General features: G+C 45.3%; 1 protein-coding gene across 1 annotated transcript in view; it reads left to right on the top strand.

Moving 5' to 3' along the window:
- Nucleotides 1-21225, top strand: part of HHLA1 (HHLA1 neighbor of OC90) — a 39953-nt gene extending 18728 nt beyond the window's left edge. Inside the window, exons 12-18 of the mRNA XM_083622096.1 lie at nucleotides 780-1019; nucleotides 4851-4928; nucleotides 6351-6422; nucleotides 7937-8011; nucleotides 17599-17749; nucleotides 18245-18327; nucleotides 21167-21225. Of these exons, the coding sequence (XP_083478222.1) occupies nucleotides 780-1019; nucleotides 4851-4928; nucleotides 6351-6422; nucleotides 7937-8011; nucleotides 17599-17749; nucleotides 18245-18327; nucleotides 21167-21210 (743 nt within the window). The 3' untranslated portion in view covers nucleotides 21211-21225. The remainder of the gene's footprint in view (nucleotides 1-779; nucleotides 1020-4850; nucleotides 4929-6350; nucleotides 6423-7936; nucleotides 8012-17598; nucleotides 17750-18244; nucleotides 18328-21166) is intronic.
- Nucleotides 21226-26620: the final 5395 nt, after the last annotated feature.

The following is a 26620-nucleotide window of genomic DNA, read 5'->3' as shown; positions in this document are numbered from 1 at the left end:
CCTACTTGGGCCAGCGAGGAGGCCAGGGGAGAATTAGCTGTGGGGTCTCAGAGCGGGTGATCTTCATAAAAGGGGAGGGGGAGGGAAGAGAAGGGAAAAAAAAGATCAGGCTGAATTCAAATTAAAGGCCAGGCAGAATAGCTCTGTCTTACAGGCCTGACAGAAGGAGGTTAAATCCTGCAAAGCCCTAGTCTCATGGGACAGAGCATTCCACCAGGTCGGAGCCATCACTGAGAAGGCCCTGGCCCTGGTGGAGGATAGTCTGACTTCCTTAGGGCCCGGGGCCTCTAAACTATGGTTATTCATGGACCTTAAGGTCCTCTGTGGGACATACCAGGAGAGGCGGTCCCATAGATACGAGGGCCTAAGCCACAAAGGGCTTTAAAGGTCAAGACCAGCCCCTTGAACCTGACCCTATACTCCACCGGGAGCCAGTCCGGGGGTTTTTTGTTTAAATTTGGGGCGTATGGGTTTGGGGGTGCACACACATACTCAGGAGGGTGTTGTGACCCGGAAGCGGAAGCGGCGCAGCAGAACGAGGCCGTTGCAGCAAAGATCAGGTAGGAGCTGGGGTCTTGCCTCCGCTGGGACTAGCAGTTGCCTTGGGCTGCTCTTTGTGCTATGGCTGCTTCCAGCCTGAGCCATGGAAAAGGGTGCACGAGTGCGACGGCAGCCCCACATGCCTCTTCCCCCAGTTTGGGCTGGCAGCGGCTTGGGCTGCCCTCTTTTTGCTCTTCAAGATATGGCAACCCTATCTGCTATGCGTCTTAATTTTTCAGCTCCAGAGATGCCTGCACAATCGTGGACCATTGCTGCAAAAGGTGATGGGGCATCCTCGCCGCCGTTCACCATGTGGCAGCAGACTCCTGGCTTGAAAGGTGCTGAGGCTTCGTCTTTCCAAGAGTCCTCGTGGCTGCAGACGGATGCTGTGAAAGAATGGGCAGTCTCGCCTACTGCGATTGCTTCTTCCTTGCCTCCTTTGAGCTATGGGATTCTCCCTGGAACGCAGCCAGTGCCAAGTGAGCATTCAGAGTGTGGAAAGCAGAGGGATGATAGATGCCCACTGTGAATATAAGCAAACCTTGCTTTGTATACAGCAGGGGTGGCCAACTCCCAAGAGATTCTGCAATCTACTCACAGAGTTAAAAACTGGCAGTGATCTACCCCCTTTTGTGGGGTTCAGGTCAAAGTTGTAGAGCTATTTTTTAGGAGGGTGTTATGTACTGAGTTGAATAGGATCCAAAATGCAGCAGTCTGATTGGCCATAGAACAATAGAATTCAGAATGCAGCAGTCTGATTGATTCTAGAACAATAGGATCCAGAATGCAGCGGTCTGATTGGTCCGCAGGAGCCACCCAATCCAGCTCCAGGTGGAAGTGAATCCGCAACCTGATTGGCCTACAGGTGAATCCTGGAATTAGCCAATCACGTGGGGCCCATTGTGTAAATAATGTATATAAAGCAGACATTCTGGGGGAACTTCCATTCCTCCTCACCACTATGAGCTGAATAAAGAACATGAAATCCACTCTCAACTCCCAGTATATTTCAGAGGGAAAGCCCCGTTTATAGGGCTTTGGGTCAAAGTTGTTGAGCTTCTTTGAGGTGAGCCAATGATCAACCAGTGATCTACCACAGACGTCCAGTGATCTACCAGTAGATCACGATCTACCTTTGGACGTGCCTGTATACCAGTTACTGTACTTAGCTGTGGAAACACTTTGGGAGGAATCCTATAGCCAGATCCACCGGGATGAGCAGGTTACGATGCAGCAGATCTCTGGCTGAACTTGGGAGTTTACTGAAACAGCTGGGCTGTGCCAGCTTAACTCCCTTATCCTTGGCTCAGCCAGAGATATGCCAGCATATGTTCCCCATCCCAGTTCAACAGGGACTCAGCTGGTGGTGTTATATGATACTGCTTAGAATAATAGAATTATAGAGTTGGAAGGGACCCTGAGGGTCATCTAGTCCAGCCACCGGCAATGCAGGAATCCTCCCAAAGACTGTCCCTGGGTGTGCTCGAACCACCAACCTTCACGTCAATTATTTGGTGACAGCAGCAGGAAGCAATGAGTCATGTCTATGAAGGAGGCAGAATGAGTCTAGCATCACAGATGCAATCTCCACATTGCACCCTTTTATTCCTGGGTGTCCATGCAGTTTGAATCTCTATTTGTACGAGATTAAAATCCAACAGTTTGGGAACCTTTATGACTTTGTTTTAAAGCATGGTCGTATTTCCAGCTCCAGCTATCTTGATATTATTTTGGGGTCCTTCCTCCCTTTTTTTTTTTTATTAAATATTTATTGGTATTTTCGAAAAACACACAACAAACAAAAACAAAAAATAAACAAAAAATAAAAACAACACAAAAAAGCATATTCGAAACTAAACAGAAAAATAGAAAAAACACATACAGTTTCTGATACTTATTTTCCTCAACCTTGTTTCTCAGACCTCCTCACACCTCCCCTTCTTGTATTCCAATTTAAATTGTCAATTCAGCAAGTCCTTAACTTATTTCTTCACCTTAACTTAAACATTTATTCTAACATACTGTTATTTTACTTTACTTCTTTTTTCCATTTCCTCCATTTATTTTTAACAGCCTTATTTTCACTTAATTTAAAAAAAAAAGAAAAAAAAAACCAATTTCACCTTATTAAAATTACACATCAATACTTATACCTCGTTAATTTATTCTTAAACCTTTTTCCTAAGGTCGACCAAAATTTCCCTTCCACGGTTTACCCAATTTCCTTACCACTAACAAAATATAAAACAAACAAAGCAATGCAAATTATCCTTATGTACCCTTTGGATTCCCAACCTCCACCCACCCTTCTCCCGGTTCCAGTCCCCAACCAATATCCATCAGTCTTTATATTATTTATTTAGCCTGGAGATCTCAGGTCCGAGGCCCTTATGTCTCTCTCAGTTCCTTTCTGCCGGTCTCTTTGATAGACCTTGATGTTAAGCCCCAGGTCTCGGAGGGGCTCCGGCCCAACAGAATCGGTGTTGCTTCTAGCCAGTCCTCCATACTTAAAAGCAAAAGCAAAGCCTATGGGGTATTCCAACTCTTGTTTCAAATTTCTTTCAAATCCAAATGTCCCCACAGCTCCAGCTTCCACCTTCAACAAATTTATAATCCTCAGATCTTCAGATCTCCTCAAAAGAGGATCTCTCCATTTTCCAAACTCCCAATCAAACCAGGCTTTCCGCATCCAGTTTTTATTGTCCTTTTTTATCATCATGTCAGGCCTCATATTGTAGCTCTCCTTTGACTCCTGCAAACCTCCATCTCCTCCTTCGTTTTCTTCAAAAAGAACATATTGCTCCATCGTGTCTACGCTTTCGGTTTCATTTATTTGTTCAGTTGAATAGGCTTCCTGTTTCAAATCCTTATCAGACTCCAAGCTGTTGTTTACTGTCGAGTGTAATAGCGATACCTCTGTAGACAAAGCATCGTACTCATCTTGTAAGTTTCCCAAGAGAACAAGTGCTCTGTCCAATTCTGCTTGGAATTTAGACACTCCAGCCATTTTTGTAATGTAGTATCCTTGTTACCCCTCTAGGGGGATTTAATTCCTTGATCTTCCTTTCAGCTCAAAAACCAAAAGTCCAGTTATTTTGTATCAACCTTATTTTCAACAAGTTATCCCGAATAAACCAGCAAAAACAGCAGAAACAATGTTCTCTTTTTCCAGCTGACAACTAGCTGACTAGCAGCTCACTTGACAGCTGTCAAAATCTTCCATGCAACAGGCTTTCTCATCGGACGTTCCCGGGTCTAGGGGGGGGGGTGTAGTTTCAGCTCCCAAAATTCTTTTTATCCTCCAGAATATCTTCTTATAATGTCCAGACCGTGAGGTCAGGATCTTTTGTTAAAAAAAAAGCAAGAAACAGATTCTCTCGACCTTAGCTGCCCAGTCCTTTGCTTTAAGTTGTTTACAAAGAGGGGGGGGGTGGACTTCCTTTTTAGCCCCTTCCCGCTCGTTCCAAATCCAAGATAAGAAATTTTTTAAAGTTCCAATCTCCGTATTACTCACGGGTTGATGTTTTAGAATCCAATCGATCTTAGAAGAAGTTGGCGCTCTCTGTCAATGGCTTGCGGCTTCACTCCGTAGACGAGGGAGTACTCTCAGCACCACGCCTTACCCTGCCTCCGTTCCGAAGCCTTTAAAAAGGCTCCGTCGCGGATTGGGGGGGTGCAAATGGTGCCCGCCGAGTCTCTGTGTTCACAGGCATCCGCGCCTGTGATTTTAAGGGTCCCCGCTTCGCCGCAGCGGCCAGACCCAGACGCTACGGAGCCGATTCCCTCCGGAGCTCGGAGGGAATCCGCCATTAAACAATGGCACCAACCCGGAAGTCCCTTGGGGTCCTTCCTCCCAACCCCCCCCCCACATAATCTAAAATAGGACCAGTCAATGTACTGCCTTCTAAATGTTACTGAACTCCATCTCCCATAAGGCCCTACTGGCATAGGCAAAAGTCAGGGAAGATACAACCCAATAATGTCATATGGAGGGTACCACATTGACTATCCCAATCTAAACAAAAGGTGGGAGGAAACGCCATTTCAGCCAAATGATCTGATGATGATGGTGATTATTATTTTTAAAGCAAAGTTTCCTGTACTTAAGAAAATGTATGTACACAGTAAACTTTCTAAGAATTGAGATCAGTTCTCTCTTTTTAAGCAGATCTGAAAATTTACGAAGATGCTCCAGTTTAAGAACCCCACATCAGATTTAGTCCATGTTTATCTCTCATAGATATAAACCATGCAGTGTTTAAATTCAGTTCAAATCAGAGGCAACTAATTTTAACATTCACCCCTTTCAGCAACTGGAATTCCTTTACCGCTGGCTTCTCCTTCCATAGAGCAAGTACAGGATGCGTTGAAGACCCGTCCTCCTCCTTGTGAGTAGAGATTGTCTATGAAAATGTCTGAATAATCTACTGGAAATATCCTGCATGGGTTACTCTCTTGCAGCAAAAACAATCCAAAGTTTGTTTGTGTGTCATTTTAAGGATTAACAGAGCCTGGTTTTTCTGATGGATCAGGCACCCCAAAACTCAGCCCTCTAGATGTTTTGGGACTACAACTCCCATCATCCCTAGCTAACAGGACCAGTGATCAGGGATGATGGGAATTGTAGTCCCAAAACATCTGGAGGGCCGAGTTTGGGGATGCCTGTGATGGATGAAGTCCTGTGATATCTCAGCACGAGTAACAAGGAACGCGGGGAAATTAATTCAGTTTGTATTTAAAGCTGAACTCCCTGAATTTATGCTTGCCGAAACAGTATGCAAAACACCTCATTCTCCTCTATTCTATTTCCAGTGCAGTTCTGTGGCCAAGCAATGTCCACAGAAATACTAGGGTAAATAAATACACATAAACATATTAGTGAAATGAAAATGCATGAATGCATTACGTATGGGGAAACAGTTTTGCAAAAATGTGTATTTTAGAGAAAATTACATATAAACAATGGAGAAATCTGCACCAAAATGCTGACAAGTTTCACTAGGCTCATCATCAGGGAATGGGGTTGGCCTGTGTGGGCCTACATCCTTTGGTTTCATGGGAGAATCTCCTGCACCTCTCCTAACTTGTTTGAGGAACTGCTGTAACATAACTGCTGTGAAACCCTTGGCGCTACAAGAGTACTTGTGCTGGTCCCGGGGGCTAACCGAGAGGCGAGGTCCGAGTCCAGTCCGAGGTCGATGGTGCAGTATGGAGGCTGCCCATCAAAGCTGTAGCTGGCTCCAAGGCAGGGAGTCGGGTGGGGTCAGAAACTCTGGCAAAAGAGCAGGACAGGGTGCAGGCAGGAACAGGCTACCAACAACGTTGCTGCCGCAACCTGGGGCTGGGGCTGACTGGCTTTTATCTGCCCTGAGGCATAGGGCGGCCCCGGTCCACAGGTGACTAGCCTCTCTTGGCCTGGAGGCAAGCACTCCTCCTGCGAGAACTTAGTTCCCTCCGCCTCTCTGCCCTGAGCCTCTGCAGCTGAGGAGAGGCTGGAGGGTTACTGGACCCAGAGGCAACCTCACCTTCCCCTGACGGGGCTGAGAGTTGGGCACCTGCAGGCAATGGGTCCTCCATCACCTCAGGAGCCAGAGCAGACTCAGCTGGTGCCTGCACCTGAGGATCCAGCCCAGGTGAGGACCCTTCAGGCTCAAGCCCCAGCCCTGGCTCAGCTGGTTTTGGAGGCGGGGACTCCTGTGCAGGCTGGGATTCCTCAGGTTCAGCCTCTGAGTCCGAATCCCCGGCCATCACAGTACTCCTTCTTGCCACTGTAATTAAGAGCATACATGTTTCTGCTTTTACTTTTTCAGCTGAAGCCCTTACGTTCTGGACACGGCCTGCTTCTTTGAAACGGACCAAAGCGCCTCGCCCAATGCAGACAGGTGAGCTTATTTTGCAGTGCAAGGAACCCACAACATGCCCAGGCTCCAGCCTTTCTGCATATATTAGTGGAAATGGTTGCAAAAATACGTATATTAGTCCAAAATGCATACAAAAAAATGTATTTCTTGGGACAAATTCTCAGTAGAATAGTTAGAAATTTAAAATTTATTTATTGTTTTAAACAATTCAAATGTGGAAAATAGAATTTAAGATTGGGGGAAAACTGAGATCATCATCATTTTTTAAAAAAATTGTATACCGACTTTCTATCTTACAATACTCGAGGCAATTTAGAAGCTGAAGAAACAAAAAATGTACATCTTATAACAATCTTCCCCCCTCCAAATAATATTTATTAGTTTTTCAATTAGATACTCCACATATACATATTGTATAACATCATCTTATAACAATCTAATGCAATACAAAAATGTGATAATAAAACTTTAAAACAGGCAACCTACATCAAAAAAGTAACATTCAACAATCATTAGAATAGTATTAAATAATAATAACATATAAAAGTTAAACAGAAATCCACTCAACAGTTACGATAAATAATTTCTAAACTATAATCAGTAAAACAATGGCAAGCCACAGTACATAAAATAATACAATACAAATTGCGAAGCAGAGACTAGAGGGTGGGGCAAGGCAGGTGGAAGGAGGCCTTGCTTGAAGAAGTCTCTCCCCTCACAGTTCTTCCTCCAGGACCAGTTGAAACTGACAGGTCCATCCATCCCTATTTCCATGTATGAGGAGGCTGGGATGCAGGGATGATTCTTGCTCGACAGCAATACACTTCTAATTGCCTTTGTCCACTTTCCTTTCCTGGTTCTTAGGAATGCACATGCAACTCCACGGGGAATCAAGTTCCTTCAGCAAGTTCTAAGGCGCCCAGAAGCTGTATCTGAAGACTCTGGGTGGGCCCACGAGTCTTTGCAGAAGGTGCTGGTTGCCTGGAAAAGTGACACATGGTTCAGCACGTTCTGCAAAGATCCACACAATCTCACCAACCCACATGGTTGGGTCAGTGGTTATCTGCATTCTGCAGGATCAGGTCGCAGAAAAGACCAGTCCCATGAGGATGCACGGGCACCTCTCAGACAGGGCAGATTATTTGTACAGTGGTACCTCGGGTTACATACACTTCAGGTACAGACTAACCCAGAAATAGTACCTTGGGTTAAGAACTTTGCTTCAGGATGAGAACAGAAATCGTGTTCCAGCGGCGCGGCAGCAGGAGGAGGCCCTATTAGCTAAAGTGATGCTTCATGTTAAGAACAGTTTCAGGTTAAGAACAGATCTCTGGAATGAATTAAATACTTAACCCGAGGCACCACTGTAGTTGTTTATCTCCTTGACATCTGATGGGAGGACGTTCTACAGGGTGGGTGCCACAATCTGTAAATTTTAAATCAGTTTTCCACAATCTTTCCCAGTCTTCAAACATTATATTATGTCCTATATCTTGCAGCCCAGCTGATCTTTTATGTTCTGTTCCTTATTTCAGTGGCAGAAAACATGCCTCTTCCTGCAGCATCCACACCACAACAGAGGCCTGGCATTTTACTAAAGGTGCCCTCCAGTAAGTACCTATGCCTTGTGCTAATTTGCTATAAAATGTAGACCATATATGGCTAACTGCTACCAGGCTAAGTTTGTTTACTGCCATGCGTGAGAATCTTTTTCTTTCTTTTTAATGAGTTCCCATAGCTTTCTTTACTGTAGCTCCTACACACATTATCCCAACATCAAAGATATCCAACTTTGCAAATGCCCCATATTCATTCGTGTTTGGGAATTTTACAAATGCACCAAGTGTCTCATCCTGCAGCTAATCCATCTGTGCCAGTGAATTTGCCTCAGGCTGGAAAAAAGTAGGCTTGTTTCAGGGTTCTTCAGCTGCGGAAGGAAAACCAAAGCATCATTGCTCAAGACTTTCTATCTGCCATGGATTTGACAGGGAAATGGGGCTGGGGCCAATTTGGGGTCCAGGAACTGCCCTTTAACTGCAAAAAATATCACCTCCAAGTTTTGCTTCGTAAGCTGAGCTTTTAGGGTTTGAGAGGAGGAGGTTAAAAGCATGTTTAACGCCATCCTACTACTTCATCTTACGGGATGCGGGTGGCACTGTGGGTTAAACCACAGAGCCTAGAACTTGCTGATCAGAAGGTCAGCGGTTCGAATCCCCGCGATGGGGTGAGCTCCCGTCGCTCGGTCCCTGCTCCTGCCAACCTAGCAGTTCGAAAGCACGTCAAAGTGCAAGTAGATAAATAGGTACCGCTCCGGAGAGAAGGTAAACGGCATTTCCATGTGCTGCTCTGGTTTGCCAGAAGCGGCTTAGTCATGCTGGCCACATGAACCAGAAGCTGTACGCCGGCTCCCTTGGCCAATAAAGCGAGATGAGCGCCGCAACCCCAGAGTCGGTCATTACTGGACCTAATGGTCAGGGGTCCCTTTACCTTTACTACTTCATCTTAAAATGCAATATGTAACAGGGATGCCAGAGTTCCAGGCCTGACATGAAATCTCCTGGTTTGCCTGTTCCCATTCCAGGTGGCAGGGAGAGAGCTTGAATCTCTAGGTGGATCAGAGTAATAATAATAATAATAATAATAATAATAATAATAATAATAAGGCTATGCATTCAGCTTGCAAGCTTAAAATAAGGACCCCAAAGCTCACCAATTTTGGAGAGGGGCACCAAAGGGCATTTTGGCTGCACCCCTGGCATGCATGCATTCATGTACCCCTGTACAGAGCCTGTGGCAGACAAGCTATACTTGTGTGGGCATCTTCCATACAACACATTAGCAGCACTTAGGCTCCCTGTGTGGATTAAAATGAATATGCAGGGCAGGAGTCAGGAATTTCTGGCCTGGAGCTGAATACGGACCTCCAGGTCCCTCTGCCTGGCCCCTGACACTCTCTGCAGGTCACACACCTAGAGTTGCCATATTTCAAGAGGTAAAAATCCGGACACAAAAAGTTGTTGAGCTTTTTTGCGGGCAATCACATGATAGCCAGTCGGTCCAGTATATCTGAAGGAGCATCTCCACCCTGATCGTTCTGCCCGGACACTGAGGTCCAGCGCTGAGCGCCCTCTGGCAATTCCCACACTGCGGGAAGCCAAGTTAGAGGGAACCAGGCAGAGGGCCTTCTTGGTAGTGGCACCCACCCTGTGGAACGCCCTTCCATCAGATGTCAAAGAGAACAACAGCTACCAGACTTTTAGAAGACATCTGAAGGCAGTCCTGTTTAGGGAAGCTTTTAATGCTTGATGTATTTTAATATTTTGTTGGAGGCCACCCAGAGTGGCTGGGGAAGCTCAGCCAGATGGGTGGGGTATAAATAATAATTAAAATAAAATAAAATAGCCAGACTCAGAGCTGCCTCTGCACAAAAAATAACCCAAAATCCAGGAGATTTGCTTTGAGACGTAAAATTTCCCCCTGAATGGGCATGTAGGACTCCCAAATGAGGACATGTCCAGGAATTTCAGGACATACGGCAACCCTACACACACCTTGCTGGTGATTGCTTGCATGGTTGGAAGGCAGAGGTGGGGGTACGGAGAAACTAGTCCACTGTACACACGTAAAATTTACATTTTTTCCACCCCCTTTTGCCTCTGCCACCACCATCGTGTGTAGTGGCTGGCAGCAAGCCACTATTGCTCTGTATCCAGCAAGATCTGTCCAGGAAAGAAAGGGGAAGCTGATAAGCAAAAGCATCTGGAGAATCTTGCCTCAATTAAATCCATGGGCTGTGTTCCCTTGCTTGAAAAAGGAGAGCAGCTTCTCCAGCTGCATTCTTGCATCAGCTGAACTCTCAAGATCACATTCCCTGGAGAAGGTATCCCAGAGATGTCCCCTTTGGCTGCATCTTCCCTCTGGGCCATCTTTTCATCACAATGGGATGCAGTGTTGTGCACAAGCCCAAATCCTTAAGGAGGGAGATTCTGTTTCAAGCCACTGAGTGAACTTTAACTTGATCCATCTCTGAAGAGCTGTCTCTACACACATCCTCCACCCTGGGCACCCTCCTTTGACATTAATGCCTGCAGAGCAAGCAGAAATTCAAGCGGCGAGGCTGATGTATCCCATGTAGAGGCTACCCAACCGAAATTGCTAAGACTTGCTGATCAGAAGGTTGGCGGTTCGAATCCCCGCGACGGGGTGAGCTCCCGTTGCTCGGTCCCTCCTCCTTGGTTGTGTAACTTTTGATGTGTTTTATTTATTTTTATTTATTGGACGCTGGTGGTGCTGTGGGTTAAACCACAGAGCCTAGGGCTTGCCGATCAGAAGGTCAGCGGTTCGAATCCCCACGATGGGGTGAGCTCCTGTTGGTCGGTCCCTGCTCCTGCCCACCTAGGAGTTCAAAAGCACGTCAAAGTACAAGTAGATAAATGAGTACCACTCTGGCAGGAAGGTAAATGGCGTTTCCGTGCGCTGCTCTGGTTCGCCAGAAGTGGCTTAGACATGCTGGCCACATGACCCGGAAGCTGTATGCCGGCTTCCTCGGCCAATAAAGCGAGATGAGCACCGCAACCCCAGAGTCAGTCACGACTGGACCTAATGGTCAGGGGTCCCTTTACCTATATTAACAGAGCAATCTTAAAATGTCCATTCAAATGGGCCCAATCATCATCATCATCATCATCATTTAAACTTATTCTTAGTCTTAATCTTTCCTTGAGTAATAGCCCAGCAGAGTCCTTCAGGGTGTTCCGTAGGCTGTTGACACCTATATCAGTGAATGAAGACTGGGGTACCTCTGAGACCCTCTGCGAGTTGCATGCTGTGGAAACAGTAAACCCAGATTAAATAAGGCAATTGTGTGGGGCACCATTTTTGGCGAGGACGACGTCTTCTGAATGCTGCACACACAAAAAATATCTGCAGGATCGACTAGCAGTGCGCCCACAATAAACTGCTGTGTGGAAGCCCCTCTAAGTGCCAGTAAGGTTGGGTATAGGATTGCAACAGCAACCTCATGGAGTTGAATGGGGAGAAAGGAAGCATGTGTTTTGAACTTCCCACTGGAATATGTGGTTCTTCAGAATGCTGGATTTGGCTTGGTTGTGCCCGCATATATATATTTTTAAATGATGATTGAATGTTAGAAATGCAATTACATTATTATTTGAGTACTGAGCCCGTGGGTAGTTAAACTGTGGCATGGGACTCGTGTCTTGGACTGCAGGGGTTTGGGGGCATGAGCAGAAAGAAGCAGGGGCAAATGGCTCAATTGTATCGCCAGGTTTGCTTCTCTCGTGTTTCTCTGCAGTCTGCTTTCCAGCAGAATAGACGGCTGGTGAAAAAAACCAACAAAACCAAAGGTACAGGTCACTTCATCAAATTGTAGCTTGGTGGCATGGTGCATGATTGGCATGTAGAAGGTTCCAGGTTCAATCCCAGGCATCTCCATTCATAAGGACCTCCATGTAGCAGGACTGGGCAAACACCTTCCTGCTTGAGACCCTGGAGCAGGGGTAGCCAATTTTGGTGCCCTCTGGATATTGTTGGACTCCAGCTCCTGTCAGGCCCAGCCAGCATGGCCAATGGTCAGGTATGATGGGAATTGCAGTCATCTTGGCTACCCCTGAGTCGTTATCAGTCAGAGAACAAACTACTGGGCTAGATGGATGGAGCTGTGCTTTCTTTGCCTTGGTATAAAGCAAGGGCATGACCTCCAATATTCCTCAGATGAAAATAGAGACACATTCGACTTCAGTGTCATTGTTCCCCTTGACACCTCTTCCTCAGAGGCTGCGGCAGGAACACAGACCCAGTGGCCGAACGATACAAGCCAGACCCAAGCGACTGCAATGGCTGCTCTTTCCCTTGGAGCCATGGCACCAGCCTCACGGACAGGCCCTGCCCCTTTGCTCCCATACACACTGCTTTCTTTATGGGAAACTGACCAACTGAGGAAAACAGTGACCAACTTCCTTAGGCGTGTTCGTGTGCCCCAGATCTTGTTTTCACAAGAACAGGAAGTGGCGCCATATTGAGTGAGCGGTGGGAAGGGAGAAATGTGTGTCCTTCTGACACACAGATCTAGCCTTCTAGTAACACACTGAAATGTTGTGCAGAAGGGAAGGTCCCTGGGGCATTTGGAACTCTGTGGAAAGGTGGAAAGCCATGACAGCGTAAGGGTTTTTGTGATGATCCCAGTATTTTCGTGGCAGCTGGAAGGTGTGTGAGGGTGGGCCAAATGTAGACCTTGGGTAGACCTTGGGCCTCTAAAATTCTTTCCTCGGGGCACAACTTTCACCGACCCTGTTCTGTGCCCACCTCAAGTACATTTGCCTTGTTCTGTGCAAGTACTTTTGCCTGGCACTCTTACTTTTATGCCCATTGAATAAAAGTAAGAGTGGCACCCATTGCTGCACACACTTTTGCCTTTGGCCTTGCCCACCACAGGCATGTGGTTTCTGGAAGGTTCTCCACAAAGGAAGGTGGGCCTTGGACTGAAGCATGGTCCCTACCCTGGTATAAAGCTGCTTTTTATGCTTCATGGCACACTTGCTGATGTGGAGCCACTCCTTATCATTTTGAAGTGAGGACAGCAAAAGCAGCCCACCACAGGCTGCCCAAAGCAAAATGGCTACTGACAGGAACATGTAAATTTGATTTACTATACTGTCCTTCTATACTATACGGTGGACCCTCCGGATACAAACTCAATTCATTCCGGGGGTCCGTACTTACCCTGAAAAGTCCGTATCCAGAGGCACCACTTCTGTGCATGCACACGGCATGATAGAGCGCTTCTGAGCATGCACGAAGCGAAACCCGGTTTGCTGCGTTTGCCACTCAAAATTACTTTACCCGAAGGTAACGTAACTTGAGGTACGACTGTATTTCTATACTGTTTTTCATCCAAGGGTCGCAGGGTGGTTTACACTATAGAAACGCAAAAATTCATACCACCGCAGCAAACAATGGGATAACAGGAATCCAGAGTGAGTTACCTTTGCAGGCTGTCAACATGCCATCTTTGCAACTTCTATTCTAAGCAGAAGGTCGGTCTTAAGTCTTCTGGGAAACGAAAGCATGGATTGAAAAGACTTTCTCCTTCATGTCTGGAAATGATAGCAAGGTAATCCATTGTCTTCTCTACTTTTCCCTTGCTCCTTTTGGCTTTTGTCCACTTAAAGCATATATTTTGTTCACTGGGACACAACTATTTCTTTCAGGCAGGTGACGAGGGGCGGATACTTCTGAGAAGAATGAGGCTGTTGTCCCTGGAAGAAGGTAAATGTGTATGTGAACATTCTCAGCTTTGAAGAACATCCTCTTCACCTTAAAATGTACCCCCCCTCCCTGAAAAATGATCCATTATCTCTGGTTTCTCTACAGGGACATAATGAGATGGTGGGACAGAGTTGGTACCTGCCATGTGATGAAGCTACAAGTCTCCTCCCTTTGCCAATGGAGATGCTTCTAAAGCTTTTTAAGAAAGCTAACACTCTTGAGTAAATAAATGAAAATGAAAAGGCTCTCAGGGCTTCAGATCACTGATCAAGACTGAATAAAGCCTCACCTCCCAAGCCATCATCCCAAAGGAATCATTTTACAGAAGAAGATAATGAGATTGCATCCATCATAGTCCTTTGATTCATTCATATTATAATAAAATTGAACCAGTCATTTTTGTCCGATGTGGATAGAGACTGGGGCTATAGAGAATGACCTCTAGGGTCCCAAGGTACGGTCTGAAGACACCATGGACCACCCATTTGCTGATGATCTTGGTCTGGTCAGTGCCCAGGTAGCAGACCACCTGGGAACCACATGTATGCTGCTTGGGCTCCATGGTGGATGGGAAGTGGGATATATATGTAAGAAAATGAATAAATGTGTTATATTCTGAATTCTGTCACTTGCCCATGACGTGACACCCAATTGCCAAGATGGCCCCTAGGCAGTTTGCAAGTTATGGGCAAATCATTTTCAGTCTAAGAAACTGTCAATAAAACTGCTCATGTGCGTTGCTCTTGAATGTTTTATTTATTTAAGCCATTTATATGCGGCTTTAACTATGATCGTCTCTAAAGTGTATAAGAAATGCAATAAAGAAGAGGTAAAAAAAATCCCACAAATAAACAGTCCCAACAATAAAACCGGACTTCATTTAAAACGCCTGCTAGAACAAACAGTCTTCAGTAGGTGATGTAAGTTCAACAGGGAGAGGGTCTGTCTGTCCTCAGCTGAAATGACTGCCTGCTGCGAGCCTGAAGGGCCCTATCCTGCCTCTCTCCACTGGGCTTGGGGTGGGGCCTGACAGGCTCCATAAAGGACTGCTGCTGCTGCTCAACAGAGAGGGCTTCTTTAATATTGTTTTTATGTTTTATCTATGCCATTTTATATTGTTATTGATATCAATGTTGTATTTTTAGTTTTAGTTTTCATGTTTTATGTGGAAATTGTTTTCCATTTGGTTGTGTACCTTTTGATGTGTTTTATTTATTGGACGTGGGTGGCACTGTGGGTTATACCACAGAGCCTAGGGCTTGCTGATCAGAAGGTCGGCAGTTCGAATCCCCATGACGAGGTGAGCTCCCGTTGTTCGGTCCCTGCTCCTGCCAACCTAGCAGTTCGAAAGCATGTCCAAGTGCAAGTAGATAAATAGGTACCGCTCTGGCGGGAAGGTAAACAGCGTTTCCGTGCGCTGCTCTGGTTTGCCAGAAGCAGCTTAGTCATGCTGGCCACATGACCCGGAAGCTGTACGCCGGCTCCCTTGGCCATAAAGCGAGATGAGCGCCGCAACCCCAGAGTCGGCCACGACTGGACCTAATGGTCAGGGGTCCCTTTACCTTTACCTTTATTTATTGTTTATGACTTTTGCTATGTTGGTAATTATGTAAATCTTGTTATGTTGTAAGCCCCTTGAGCACTGTTTTAACTATGGAAAGGCGACATACAAATAAAATGATGATGATGATGATGGAAGGGAGTTCCATAAAATTGGACCAACGGTTCTGAAGGCATGGTTCCTGGCATGGCTGCAGGCTGTGCTGTTGTCACATGGCCTCAGGCCCCCTCAATCATGGGATCAAGGCAGCAGCACTAATCTCTGCTACTGGGTTATCTAGCCTTTTGGATCGCCATTCCACCCCCACCATCCCATTTCTGCTCCAAGAAGTTCAGTTCACCCTGTCTCTCATTAGATATTTGCGACAAACCTGGGAGGTAAGTTTGGAAACGAGATAATGACCGCTGCAAGACCACACGCTGTACTTTTGGGCTGAGTTTGGGGTAACTCTGGGCAGGAAAATGAGTAGGTTAGAGGCCAGGGTGACTTAAAAAAGACGGGATTCCATTTTGCTCGCTAGCTCACCCAGCTCTTGAGGTATTTTTGTGCCTGTCTCTTTGAAGACGACAGCAGCTTTATTTCTCTGCCATCAACGAATGCCACTTTTTATTAAATTCGCGAGGGGCTCTGACAACTGAGGTGTATGTCAACAGAGCTTCATTACTCTAAGGGTAACCTCCATAACCTCTCCTATCGTGTAACACAACCAAAGCCATAAGGAATGCAAGGCATTGGGTGGGTGGGGAGAGATTCAATTACCTTGTCCAAAGAGATTACGGCTAAGAGAGCTTGCAAAAATGATGTACAGCTGAGCCTTGATTTCAAATGCCTGGCCAAGGCAGCTCCAATAACCTCCAAGCGTCCCTATAGGACTGGCTGCACCAGGCTTTGGACAAACACAAGTATATTAAGCAAGGCTATTTTTCTGAATTGGATTAGCAGGACTTGCTTGTGCCCCCTGAAAATCATGAAGTGATCTCCTCTAGACTGAGATAAACAGGCAGCGTCAGCTAGAAATGCAAAAAGGCAGCAATTTCTGTTCCACTTGTATTCAACATAGTCAGCACTGTTTCCATTTCGCTGCAGTTTGGTTTCTGCAAAATACTATGCCATTTGTCTCATATTCCATTATTTAATGTAAGTTGCGTAGCTTTCACACGTTTCAATGTAAAGGAAATGTCAAAACACTGTTTAAAAATATAATTAAGTTTCATCTGTAGGCTTAAAAACAGCAACAACGTTGTGAATGAATACAGTGGAACCTCGGTTCTCGAATGTCTCCGTTGACAAACTATTTGGAACCCGAACACCAAAAACCCGGAAGTAATTGCTTCTGTTTTTGAATGCGCCTTGGAAGTTGAACTGCTTCCGCTGCATGTTTTTTCCATTTTTTCAATGGATTTTGCCAACCACCCATTGATCCTTGGTTTTTGAACGTTCCAGAAGTCGAATGGTCTTCCGGAATGGATTATGTTCAAAAACCAAGGTTCCACTGAATTGATAATGCTTGGCTGATTTCTGTTCTAAATCTCAGATGAATGTACAAACTTCAGCAATTCTGGCTTCCTTTTCCATTTTCATCAGAATCCTCTGACCTCACCACTGCCAGGATATTGAGTGGCAGGAGGATGAGGAGAAGAGGCTGACCACTGAAGCCATGCTACGCTTGGCTCTGCACCTGGCCTCCTCCACCCCCCCGCTTTTTTAAACATAGGTGGCGGGAGCAAAGAACATCATTGGAGGGCCAAAAGAGCTTTGTTGATGACTCTACTCCTAGTTCAACATTCTGTCCCCACTGTGGCAAGCCAGATCCCTACAGAAAGCAGACATGAGTGCAATAGCTCTCTCCCTAGGTTTATTGGTATTCAGAATCATACCATCTCTGACAGTGGAGGCTGCAGATAGCCATCAGAGCTGGTAGCCACTGATAGTCTTCTCCTGCATGCATTTGCCTAATCCTTGTGGGAAGCCCTCCAAGTTGGTGACCATCATCACCTCAAGTGAGAGCAAATTTCCACTATGAGCTGTGTGAAGAGTTGTCCCACCTATTGGCTTCATTGGATGATCCCAGGTTCTCACAGGGTGGGAGCGGGAGGGAAACTCTCCTGATCCAGTTTCTCCAAACCTTTCCTAATTTTATACACCTTTCTCATGCCCCACAGTCTTACTTATCTTTTTTTCTAACCTAAAAAGCCCCAAACGTTGCAACTTTCCCACTGTAGAGAATTACTCCAGCCCATTGATCCTTTTGGCTGGACTTTAGCGAGTGTCTTATTCCTGTGCCTCTGACATGCCAAAAATATGGAGCTACTGTCAAGGTCTACTTGGAGATTATCTTCTCCCTTGTAGGATGTCCGCAGGCAATGAAGAAAGGAACCTTCATGACTACACCATACATCACGGCTCAGAAGATAAACCCTTGTGTGATGGAGCTGTGCAAATTTTTCCAGCAGTGCCTCTGTGCAAGGGACAGAAGCTACTCAAGAGATGAAGCTATGAGGTAAAAGGTAGAACCGGTCTCACCTTGGTTTTTAACCTAAATATGGGGGACAGGGAAGGATAATTGAGAACATTGAGTTTGCAGGAGGAAGTTCAGAACTATACAATTATAGCAAAGAGTTTTCAACACACAGAATGCTGGATTCTGTTGGATATAGAGGTCCCTCTGACCCCTTCCTCAAGAGCTCTAAGCTTGGGCTGTATTGTCCCATAGCCAAGGTTAGCTATAAAAGATGATGCAGTCCAGGTTTTTCCTGGTACTGGATTGCCCCAAGATTCATGTCTTGCCACTCACTGACTGGAAATACCAAACTCACATTTTATGACTGATAAGTCATGGAGTGCATCTCCAATGTTGTAGTTGCTGCTGCCTTTGTTCTTATGACGCTGCCATGAGTTTGTATGGTGGTTCTGTGTGATTGTGAAATGACTAGATGATCAGATCTTATTCTAATCAATATTGTATTGATCTTGTGATTCTGGTTAAATTTTTTAGGTACTGTATTGAAAACTATTCCTGGTTCTTGAAAAATGCAACATACATCTGTGAAAAAGTCAAGAGGGCTGCCCATTCAAGGAGTAAGTAGATGTTCCTCAATGGTGTTTCATAATCTTTTCTTTCTCAAATATAATGGGACAAATTTTCAACTGGCTCGCAGGATTTTGGGGATGTGGCCTTGAAATGGAAAATATTAAGACTAAATTAATTGCATTAATATTAAGACTTAATCAATAGGATATGGTTAGCCATGACTAGTTGTTCCACAATGACCTTCAGTGGGACATCAGTGAGAGGAATTTAATCCAGGTCCATCCTAATGGGTCTACCGGCTAGTAGCCATGGGTAGACCTTGGACTAGGCAGCAGACATTAGTTTTCAACAAACAAGTAGACCTGGTGTTCAGCTCTTTTCCCAGCTGCAAACGGAACCCAGATTTCCTCCTTTTTCACAAGATTGCAGGAGAGCTTGCAGGCACCATAAACTTGAATTGCCTAGGCTTGCCTCCCTTTCCCTAAGACAAAATCTATCTCCTTTCCCACTACCCTTCTGTGATTACAGGAGAGGATAGCTTGATCACAGCTGTCCATGCACTGGTAACCTCATGCCTGGATTACTGCAATGGGCACTAGGTGAGACTACCCTTGAAGTTGGTCCAGAGACTGCAGCTAGTGTAGAACATGCTGGCTAGCCTACCTGTGCCACCAACTACCACCAGCAAATAACACCTTGTCTGTGGGAGCTACACTGGCTGCCAACCTTCTACCGGGTCAAGTTCAGTGTTCTGATATTAACATACAAGGCCCTTTACAGCACCAGGTTGCTTAAGAAATCAATATAGACCCAGTAGGGTTTATACGTCACTCCTTGAAGTCCCTAAAACATCAGAAGCCTGCTCCACAGCAACTCAAAACAGGACTTTCACTTCGACTTGGCCTGTTTTATGGAACAGTGTCTCTGTTGAGATCATACAGGTGTTCACTACCTGTACTTTCTGGAAACTACTGAAGTCATTTTTTTTTTATTTTGACAGGTTTTTCCATCTTGGTGTAGTAATAATAATAATAATAATTTTATTATTTATACCTTGCCCATCTGGCTGGGTTTCCCCAGCCACTTCATTAAGCATTCATTTTGTATTGTTTAAAAAACCTGTATCTGCTCCTTTTGGGGTATTGTTTTAAAATTGCTTTTAATTGTTGTTATGGTATGCTCGTAAATAGCCTTGAGACTGGTTTGAAAGGCTATTCAGAAATGGATGACAACAATACAATACTTTGTGCTTTTGCACAGAATGTTTTCAGAGTGGCTTGCTCCCAGCTGACTTTACCCAGGTAACTTTATCTGCAGCCTTGACAGTCCATCACTCCATCCTTGAAGCGGGAGACTATTGCTCACAGGGACATACGAAGCGGCCTTGCACTGAGCCAGACCATCTAGCTCAGCATTGTATACTGGTTGTGGTTCTTCAGGGTTTCATGGAGGGCTTTCTTGCAGACCTTCCTGGGGATGCTGGGAACTGAACCTGGGGCATTCTGCCTGCAAGGCAGATGCTATATCATAGAGCTATGGCCTTCCCCATCTTTCGGTTCCCAAGCTTCTCTTCCTCCAGCCCAGCTTGCTGTCCCTAACCTCTGGGTGGAAGGATGGAAGGAAGGAGGGGAGCATGGGTGGCGCACAAAGAGGAAGCACAGACAAGCTCATTTAGCTCCTCACCTTCCTAAGTGATTGCTTATGAGTGGTAGATACCTGCCATACGGAATATTGCACTTTGCACATGCTCAAAGCACTCAGGAGGTAGAACCAAAGGAGGGTAGTGGGTGGAAGCAGAGGCTTTTTTTTAAGGGTGCCATCGAAGCCACAATTTTGGGAGTGTGAACCATTGCTATATATTACATATATGCAAACAAAAGAAGACTGTGAGGTGATATGAGAGCGATCTTCCATTATCTGAAGGGCCGTCACATGGAAGATGCAGCAAGCTGGCTTTCTGCTGCTCCAGAGCGTAGGACTCAAACCAATGGATTCAAGTTTCAAGAAAGGAGATTCCAACTAAACATTAGGAAGAACTTTCTATGGGAATGTTCAGGGATGCAGGAGGGGATATATTGTTTGATTATGGCCTTTCCAACTTGTGTTAACAACACAATTTAGCAGAGTAACATTCCCCTTTTTAAACTCACAGTGGATGCGTTTGCTCAGGGCTCGCTAAAGCCTCTATAATAACTGTTCTGGTATTTTCCCCTTATTCCCTCATAAAAAATAAGGTACGACACAGTCTTCTATAAAAGTATAAAAAGAGTTTACTCACATTCTGTTCACAATCGGATCCCAGAAGGCAGACTTAGCTTAGAAAAGTTACATACACGTAGAAACTATCTCATAAGGAGATAGTCCCTTTGTCCTCTCTTGGCTGGAGGCCAAGAGAGCATCTTTGGCTAAGCAGATGTTGCTTCTTCGATGAAAGTAGTCATAGAGAGAGAGATGGTGCCCAGTCCTATGCATTTGTTATCTGCACAGGTGAGGCCACACCCACCTCTAGTCACATGCAGAGGAAGTCTGTCCCAGCCCAGAAGGAAACAGGAAGTTTACCTGCTGGCTGGACAAACATTCCTCCCCATGTGTAAACATGTTCACTCTAGGAATGTTGTACTTGACTGCTCTTGTGTTTCACATCCCACACTTTCTAACAGCTGTGAGCTGTTCAACTGTGGAACAGACTCCCACAACAGGTGATGGAGTCTTCTTCCTTGGAGGTTTTTAAGCAGAGGTCGGATCACCAACTGTCAGGGGTTCTTCAGCTGTGATTACAGCATCCCAGGGGGCTGGATCAGATGAACCTTTGGGTTCCTTCCAGCTCTACATTTCTATGATTCTAAGATTGTTAAGAGTTTCCTCTTTCACCTTTTCCTTTTTCAGCTTTAAAGCAAAAATGCCTTGCAAGCATTTGCAGAGCTATTTAAAGCCTGAAGAGAAGAAGACTCACACAAACACTTAGACTTCATCCCATTATCCAGGGCAAGAAATCACTGCTGGGTATGAAGATGATGATGATGATGATGAAGAAGAAGAAGAAGAAGAAGAAAAAGAAGAAGGAGAAGAAGAAGGAGAATAAGTTTCCCCCTGTAGTAGGTTAGAATATTTTCCATTCCAAGCACTGATTAAATGAACTGTAATAATAGGAGGTGGAACTCAACTTAAATGATTTTTTTTTTGTACATTGTACTTCATAAAGTGTAATCATTAGTATTGTTGCGGGTGCATGTTGAGGGTTGTTAACTGTGGTAAACCAGCTCTGAATAAAAATATGTTCAAGAATTACATTGTGATAAAATCTTGGAGAACTTTTTTTTATTATGAAATGGCATATATTTAACTGAATTGATATGAAACCTATTGCTGTTTCATATCATGTGCAGTATACAAAGAACCTGCTTTAACAATGAGTAGACCATTGGTCCAGCGAGCTCTCGAGGGTTTCAGACAGGAGATTTCCTCAGACCTGCCTGGAGATACTAGTGATTGAATCTGGAACCATTCCATGCTCTGCCACTGAGTTATGACCCTCCCTGGGACTGTGAGATTTAAATGTGACTTGTGGTGTGAATGGGCAATTGCAGATAAAACTTCTTCTTGTTGTTGTTTAGTCGTTTAGTCGCATCTGAGTCTTCATGACCCCATGGACCAGAGCATGCCAGGCACTCCTGTCTTCCACTGCCTCCCGCAGTTTGGTCAAACTCATGTTCGTAGCTTCGAGAACACTGTCCAACCATCTCGTCCTCTGTCGTCCCCTTCTCCTTGTGCCCTCCATCTTTCCCAACATCAGGGTCTTTTCCAGGGAGTCTTCTCTTCTCATGAGGCGGCCAAAGTCTTGGAGCCTCAGCTTCAGGATCTGTCCTTCCAGTGAGCACTCAGGGCTGATTTCCTTAAGAATGGATAGGCTTGACCTTCTACATCCTAAATATGGCATTAGCAGACACACCGCTGTACCTCTAGGTGGTGCTAGACAAGCAGGCCCAACTGTTTTGAGCGAGGGGCCGGAGTTAAGGCTCTGTGCCAACTCCACAATGGAGAAAGTAGTGTAGATCTTCACAGGCCACAGAGCATAGGATTGGTGGCGGGGAGATTGGTGGCTTCTCATTTAATACTGGGCGAGATATCAGCTTGGTTGGAAACCTGTTTCCTAAGCAAGTTTATGTCGTGCTTGAAATGCATTGCCCACCCATGTACCCAAAGGACCCAAGCTGTTGAGCTCATTCCTAGAGCATCACTTCATGAGCTACTGCATAGGAAAAAGGAGGCCGGCCACCTGAGAAGACTTTCCCCATGGCCATCTCAGACAGGTGCAGGAGAGCTAACAGAAGGAGAAGAATCTGATGGCTTCAGGGCTGTTGTGACCTCTCATTTCACCCCCAGCTCCTTCATCCTAAGAGGAACTAAAACACACATTTTTGCAAGAAATTTTCTGCTACGTCACGAGTCCCACCTTTGCATGCTGTTTTTGTGGATCTGTGCATTTTAATGCTGACTTCCTCCCCTGATATATATACATACAGTGGTACCACGGGTTAAGAACTTAATTCATTCTGGAGGTCCGTTCTTAACCTGAAACTATTCTTAACCTGAGGTACCACTTTAGCCAATGAGGCCTCTTGCTGCCACTCCACCGCTGGAGCACGACTTCTGTTCTCATCCTGAAGCAAAGTTCTTAACCTGAGGTACCATTTCTGGGTTAGCGGAGTCTGTAACCTGAAGCGTATGTAACCCGAGGTACCACTGTACTTGCACACTGCATTGCAACATTCTGAGAAGTCTAAATTCTGATGGGGGAAGGCATCCCATGAGTCCCGGGTTTGTGGCGCCACACTTTTGGCCCTGCCTCCAGATATCTATGTGTTAGTGTGGCCATCTGCAAAGTCGGAAAGGCCATGCAGAAGCAGCTGCTACCACTCCCCGAGTGTTTTTGCCTGGCAGGAATGTGTCCTTGGAAACACTGCTTGCTTGCCCAGACAGAGAACAGAGAGGTGAATATGTATGTGTTTGTGTGCAGAAACACGCCTATTGTGCAAAGGTGACATTTGCATTTGTTGCTCCACTGACTCTTGCCTCTGGCTCCGCCCACCACTGGCTCCTGGAAGATTGCCCAGAAGGAAATGTGGCCCTCAAGATGAGAAAAGTGCACTAACCTTGTCCGATGTACTTGCAGTCAACCATGTTAACATGTAGATGTCTGGAGCAGCTTTCCTCAACATAATGATCTCAAGAAGTTTGGGACTATAATTTACATCAGACCCAGCCAGAATGACTGGTGGTCAGGGATGGTGGGAGTTGCAGTCCGGAACAAGAAGAGGGTCGCAGGTTTTCAAGGATGGTCTACATCATAGATCATAGAGTTGGAAGGGGATCATTTAGTCCAGCCCCTTTTGCCCAATGTGGGGCATGAACCGATGACCCTAAAATTAAAAGTCTCATGCTCTACTGGCTGAGCCAAAAGGACACTTGGCAGCGGTGAGATTCTTTTTTTCTTTTCTTTTTTAATAATGATTTTTATTAGTTTTCAATTACAGTCCAATAATAGCCTCATTACAACAATACCAATTTATAATACAATCATTAATATGAATCGTTCAAATACCGAATTATATAATTTAGATAAAGTGCCCCCCTCTGCATGCTAGATTGGATGAATTGATTATTTGCTTAATTTCTGCGTTCCAAAATCTTGTTGATTTCCATTACATTCCGGTCATAATAATAATCACTTATACAACAACTGCAGTATTAATAACTTTTATTTGTGTTGACACATTGAATGATTTATAAAGTTACAAGTGAGGCACTCAAACGATATCCTTGTTCTTCCTGGGTGTGGCAATTATTCTGTCTGTGGTGTTTCTTCCTGTCCTTGTAAGATGTTATGTGTTTTTTTCTCCTGGTTGTTGTTGTTATCTGTGAGCGGAGTTGATATCCCATCATATCCCATTGGATTCAAACCCACGACTCTGGAGAGACTGGAGCCTAAATCCAGTGCCTTAGACCGCTTGGCCACATTACCTTAGAGCAATGGCAGGGAATGTGCCTAATACAGGGGTGGGGCCAGAAGTGTGCCCCCAGATATGCCTTCTACGTGCGAATCACACATGAAAGGTGCTATGGTGGAGTAGCAATTTGAACCCGGGTCTACCCAGCGCCAGGGATGTGGGTGGCGCTGTGTGTTAAACCACAGAGCCCAGGACTTGCCGATCAGAAGGTTGGCGGTTCGAATCCCCGCAATGGGGTGAGCTCCCGTTGATCGGTCCCTGCTCCTGCCAACCTAGCAGTTTGAAAGCATGTCAAAGTGCAAGTAGATGAATAGGTACCGCTCCAGCGGGAAGGTAAACGGCATTTCCGTGCGCTAGTTCGCCAGAAGCGGCTTAGTCATGCTGGCCACATGACCCGGAAGCTGTACGCCGGCTCCCTCGGCCAATAAAGTGAGATGAGTGCCGCAACCCCAGAGTCGGTCACGACTGGACCTAATGGTCAGGGGTCCCTTTACCTTTACCTACCCAGCCCCAGGCAAGCCCTCTAATCACTGTAGCACGCTGGTGTTCTTGCATAGGGAGATAAACAGCACATCCACACCAAACTTTTAAAGTACTTCAAAAGCCCACAGCTTTCCCCAAAGAATGCTGGGAATGGTAGTTTGTCATGGGTGCTAAAAATTGTAGCTTCATGAGGGGATGAACTACAGCTCCCAAGGTTCTTTGGGGGAAGCCGTGTGACTTAAATATACTTTATTTTTAAAAAATAAACTTATTTATTTAATTTTCCAAATTAATATTAACATTCACATAGTAACATAATATATAAAATCAAGATTCCAAAGAATCCCTTGGACTTCCCTCCTCCCTTTTATGGGTCTTATTGTTGTTGTTAATAATAATAATAATAATAATTTATTTATACCTCGCCCATCTGGCTGGGTTTCCCCAGCCACTCTGGGTGGCTTCCAACAGAATATTAAAATACAATAGTCTATTAAACATTAAAAGCTTCCCTAAACAGGGCTGCCTTCAGATGTCTTCTAAAAGTCTGGTAGTTGTTGTTCTCTTTGACATCTGGTGGGAGGGCGTTCCACAGAGCGTGTGCCACTACTGAGAAGGCCCTCTGCCTGGTTCCCTGTAACCTCGCAGTGAGGGAACTGCCAGAAGGCCCTCAGAGCTAGATCTCAGAGTCCAGGTAGAACGATGGGGGTGGAGACGCTCCTTCAGGTATACTGGACCGAGGCCTTTCCTTAATCCTTTCCTTCTGCATCTTTTATATTTATCCAAACTTTTGTATCTCCATTATGTCCATAGTTCATTGTTGCATTACAAGTGTCATTCCAATCCCATAAATTATAAATTTTCCCCATCCCTTATTGAAGTCTTGGTCTTCTTGATTTCTGATTACTGATTTAAATATACTTTAGAAGTCCTTCAAACGTATGATGTGTATAGGACCTATCTGCTCAGTTTCCAGCTTGCCTTCGCAGGATGTTGTGAGAGAGTCTAGATTCCCCTGCTAAGGAGATCAATTGAACATTATTTCCCCCTGCTCCTGTGCAATTATATCTTCCCGCCCAGGAGCTCCAAGTGCTCCTTGAATATTTCTGCCTGTTTATTTAAAATGCATATCCCGCTTTTCCATTCTGAGGATGCACAAAGTAGCTAATAACAGTTAATTTAAAAAACAACAACCCACAATCAGATACAATGAAGAATAATGTCTCAGGAACACATAGCAAGAGATGGGATGCATTAGTCACAAAGGTGACTGGAGCAAAAGAATTCAAAGCAGTTTAAAAAGTGATCTATGAGCAGGAGAGTAAGATTTAAGTTAGCAAACAACAATATGCCAGTCCTGGTGAAATAGCATCACCAGGTTCAGGGAACATGTGGCTTTCCCAATGATGCTGGCCTCCAACTCCCATCAGTCCCAAGCAGCGTGGCCAATGGTCAGAGGTGATGGAACTTGTCGTTCAGCAAACATGTGCAGGGTTTCTGATCCCCCTCCTGTGCTATAGCCAAATGCGCAGGTCAATTCTGTGTCCAGGGCAGCTGTTTACCAGCTCCATCTGGTACGCAGGCTGAGACTATCTGCCCACGGACTGTATCGCCAGAGTGGTGCATGCTCTAGTTATCTCTCGCTTGGACTACTGCAATGCGCTCTATGTGGGGCTACCTTTGAAGGTGACCTGGAAACTACAACTAATCCAGAATGCGGCAGCTAGACTGGTGACTGGGAGCAGCCACCGAGACCACATAACACCGGTCTTGAAAGACCTACACTGGCTCCCAGTACGTTTCCGAGCACAATTCAAAGTGTTTGTGCTGACCTTTAAAGCCCTAAACG

This window comes from Podarcis filfolensis, assembly GCF_964270895.1.
Source record: "Podarcis filfolensis genome assembly, chromosome: 7".
NCBI classification, from domain to species: domain Eukaryota; kingdom Metazoa; phylum Chordata; class Lepidosauria; order Squamata; family Lacertidae; genus Podarcis; species Podarcis filfolensis.
This window is presented reverse-complemented; position numbering and strand designations above follow the sequence as displayed.